This window comes from Trichechus manatus, unplaced genomic scaffold (genome assembly GCF_000243295.1).
Source record: "Trichechus manatus latirostris isolate Lorelei unplaced genomic scaffold, TriManLat1.0 scaffold00103, whole genome shotgun sequence".
NCBI lineage: Eukaryota > Metazoa > Chordata > Mammalia > Sirenia > Trichechidae > Trichechus > Trichechus manatus.
The window spans coordinates 5,370,036-5,374,270 of NW_004444039.1; the positions used below are offsets into that span (position 1 = coordinate 5,370,036).

The following is a 4,235-nucleotide window of genomic DNA, read 5'->3' on the forward strand; positions in this document are numbered from 1 at the left end:
TAGGTGAAGGGAAGGACAGCACACACTACAGGGGAAGTCAGCACAACTGGACTAAACCAAAGCTAAGAAGTTTCCGGAATACAATCAAACACTTTGAGGGACAGAGTAGCAGGGGTAGGGGTCTGGGACCATGCTTTCAGGGGACATTTAGGTCAACTGGCATAACAAAGCTTATTAAGAAAATGTTCTGCATCCTCCTAACAAGAGTGGCATCTGGGGTCTTAAAAGCTTGCCTGTGGCCATCAAAGATGCATCAATTGGTCCCAACCACCTGGAGTAAAGGAGAACGAAGAACACCAAAGACACAAGGAAAGTATTAGCCCAAGAGACAGAAACGGCCACATAAACCACAGACTTCATCAGCCTGAGACCAGAAGAACCAGATGGTGCCTGGCTACCACCAATGACCACCCTGACAGGGAACACAACAGAAAGTCCCTGATGGAGCAGGAGAAAGGTGGGGTGCAGAATTCAAATTCTAGTAAGAAGACCAGACTAAATGGTCTGAGACTGGAGGAACCCCGGAAAGCGTGGCCCTCGGATTGTCTATCAGCCCAGAATTAAAACAATTTCCAAGGCCAACTCTTCAGACACGGATTGGACTGGACTGTGGGACATAAAGTGATGCTCATGAGGAGTGTACCTCTTAGCTCAAGCAGATACAAGAGACTAATCGGGCAGCTTCTGTCCGGAGGTGAGATGGGAAGGCAGAGAGGGTCAGGAGCTAGTTGGATGGACGTGGGGAATTGGGGTGGAAAGGAGGAGTGTGCTGTCACAGTATGGGGAGAGCAACTGGGGTCACATAACAATGTATGTATCAATTTTTGTATGGGAGACTAACTTGAAATGTAAACTTCATTTAAACTACAACAATAAAAAAAAAGAAAAAAAATATTGATCATTTGGTCTCATATAGATGATTTTTTTTTAAAGCAGCACAGTACTCACGGGTGATATTGTTTACTTTATAAGCCAATCTGTTATTTAGCTGAAAGGTGACCTCCGAGAGTGGTTTCAGTTAAAAGTTTAAAGTGTATCTCAGGGGGATAGTCTCGGGGGATTCTCTAGTCTCTAGTGGTCCAGTTTAAGTCTGTCCTTTTTTTGTAAGAATTTGAGTTTTGTTCTACAATTTTCTCCCATTCTATCCAGGATCATCTATTACTTGATTTTTTATTTAAAGGGTATCTATGATCAATCTTCATTTGACTGAAGAAAACTGCTCCACTCAATAACCTTTCAGGAAGGTATCGTTATCTCTATTTTATAGATAAGTAACTAACTCTTAAAGAAGGATAGGTCAGGTTTTTCTGGATCCATAATCAAAACCCACGGAAGCAGCAGTCAAGAAATCAAAGGACATACTGCATTGGGCAAATATGCTACAAAAGACCTCTTTAAAGTGTTAAAAAGGAAATATGTCATTTTGATGACTAAGGTGTGCCTGACCCAAGTCTTGGTATTTTCAATTGCCTCATATGCATGCAAAAGCTGGACAGCGAATAAGGAAGACCGAAGAAGAATTGACACCTTTGAATTATGGTGTTGGTGGAGAACACTGAACATACCACGGACTGCCAGAAGAAGGAACAAATCTGTCTCGGAAGAAGTATAGCCAGAATGTTGATTAGAAGCAAGGATGCCAAGATTTTGTCTCACGTACTTTGGACATGTTATCAGGAGGGACCAATCCCTTAAGAAGGATATCCTGCTTGGTAAAGCAGAGGGTCAGCAAAAAAGAAGACGACCCTCAATGAGATGGACTGACACACGGGCTGCAACAACGGGCTCAAACATACTAACAGTCGTGAGGATGGCCCAGGACCGGACAATATTTCAATCTGTTATACATAAGGTTGCTAAGAGTCGGAACCGACTCGAGGGCACCTAGTGACAACAATGGAGGTAGGAAGCAGGAGAGAAGAAAATCAAGCTTGGGTCTGGAAGGTGTTCTCACACTAAAGAAAACAAACTGTATTTCTGTTGTTATGGATTTAATTGTATCCCCCCCAAAGTCCGGTAAATATGTGCCTGTAAATATGACACTGTTTGGAAATAGAGGTTTTTTTGATATGTTAATAAGGTCACCTCAGAACACGAAAGGTCATGTCAGAACCCGAAAGGTCGCAAACCTAATCCCTTCTACATGGCCTCACAAAAGAGCAGAATAAACACAGACACACCCAGAGGGAGACAGACACCATGTGAAGGTCCTCCTACAAGCCAAGGAATGCTGAGGAATGCCTGGGGTTACTGACAAGGAAGACCTTCCCCTGGAGCCAATGTCCTGATTTGGACTTCTCGCCTCCAGAACTGTGAGAAAACAGATTTCTGTTCTTTAAAGCCACCCACTTGTGGTATTTGTGTTATGGCAGCCCGAGGTAACTATGATCATCTGTTAATAAAAATTCTGAATTAAACTAGTAGTCATCATCTCAGGATAAGCGTATGACTTCAATTTCAATCACATGTCTAATGTTTTATTAGGCAATTAGATGCAAAATATTTTGGCATTTATTGATAAATATTTGTTCTGTGAAGATGTTATACAGAACGATTAAATAAATTTCTACAGATACGTAAGTTTTTTTCAGATAAAGTCTTGGAAAGTTACTCAAGGTAGTAATTAATTTAAATTTCTCATCCTTGAAGTTCATCCTAGGTTTAAAAAATGCTATGGTTCCTTTTCCTCCTGCTCTAGTAATAAAGAGAGCGGGAAAAGAAAAGGGAAAAAGTAGCTCAGTCATTTGCCACTTGGGGAAAATACAGTCTGGACTCCTACTTGCTTGGAAACGTTGCCCCTTTGCTCTGCTCCCCTCCACAATGATACTGAGGACTCATGTGTTCTACCTCATCCTTAGCTTTTTAGAACCTACCTCCATAAAATAGCAACAGACACTCAAAACCACACCTGCTGCCGTTGAGTCCATCTGGACTCACAGCAACCCTACAAGACAGAGCAGAACCGCCCCCAAAGGTTTCCGAAGCTGTAAATCTTTACGGAAAAAGACTGCCACATCCTTCTCCTGCAGAGCAGCTGGTGGGTTCAAACCACCGACCTTTCGGTTAGCAGCCGAGCACTTCAACCACTATGCCACCTTAGCAACACATAAGGTAACCCAAAAAATGTTTTGGAAAGTTTATTATGTGATTTACATATTGAAACCTTTGTCTTGTATCAGTTCAAACTTATGAAGAATAGCACGTAAAGTAACTCGGAAAACTCTGAGATTGAAAATGAACATTGTGGCCGACTACCACACGCACCTCTTATTTTTCTTGTAATTTTCCAGTTGCTGGGACTGCGTATGTTTGCATCTTTCTAGCTCGCACTGCCCACACAAATCCTCCAGGTGCAACAGGTGGTTCTCTACCTCCTCAAAACTCGCCTCTAAATGAGCTGGAAGTATATAAAATAAAAAGAAGAAACAAATGTCAAAGTCAGCATCCTTCATCATGGAGACAAGAAAAACTGTCAAAAAGTTAAAATTTTAACCTGGTGTGACTGTTTTGCATTTGCTTAATATTCTTTATTAAACTTTCTTATAGTAAATAAAATATACTGTCCAGCATTAAGCATACTTCAAATTATCTTTTTTGAGTATATTTCAAACATTGTCAAGACGTTGTTTTCCAAAATATTTTACTCAACCAGGATGATAAAGAAACCCAGTATCTTGATTAATCTAATATTACATCCTAATGGTCCCAAACTACATACAAATAACCAGTTTTCAAATAATGAGAAAACAGCAAATACAATTAATATAAACAATGTTGTTGTTAGGTTTCATTGAGTTGGTTCTGACTCACAGTGACCATATGTACAACAGAACAAAAGAATGAAACACTGCCCGGTACTGTGCTGTCATGAATTGAACCGTGTCCCCCCAAAATAACTGCCAACTTGGCCTGGTCATAATTTCCAGTATTGTATGATTGTCCACCATTTTGTCATCTGCTGTGATTCCCCTATGTGCTGTAAATCCTATCACTACGATCTAATAAAGATGGATTAGCGGTAGTTATATTTATGAGATCTACAAGATTAGATGGTGTCTTAAGCCAATCTCTTTTGAGATATAAAAGAGAAAAGCGAGCAGAGACACATGGGAACTTCATACCACCAAGAAAGCAGAGCCAGGAGCAGAGCGTATCCTTTGGACCTGAGGTTCCTGTGCTGAGATGCTCCTAGACCAAAGGAAGATTGACGACAAGGACCTTCCTCCAGAGCCGAC

At 41.0% G+C, this 4,235-nt stretch overlaps 1 protein-coding gene across 7 annotated transcripts in view; it reads right to left on the bottom strand.

Moving 5' to 3' along the window:
- Window positions 1–4,235, bottom strand: part of DTNBP1 (dystrobrevin binding protein 1) — a 156,201-nt gene that overhangs the window by 79,260 nt on the left and 72,706 nt on the right. For all 7 annotated transcript variants that reach the window (XM_004382978.2, XM_023737474.1, XM_023737475.1 and 4 more), the window contains one exon: window positions 3,265–3,397. In XM_004382978.2, the coding sequence (XP_004383035.1) occupies window positions 3,265–3,397 (133 nt within the window). The remainder of the gene's footprint in view (window positions 1–3,264; window positions 3,398–4,235) is intronic.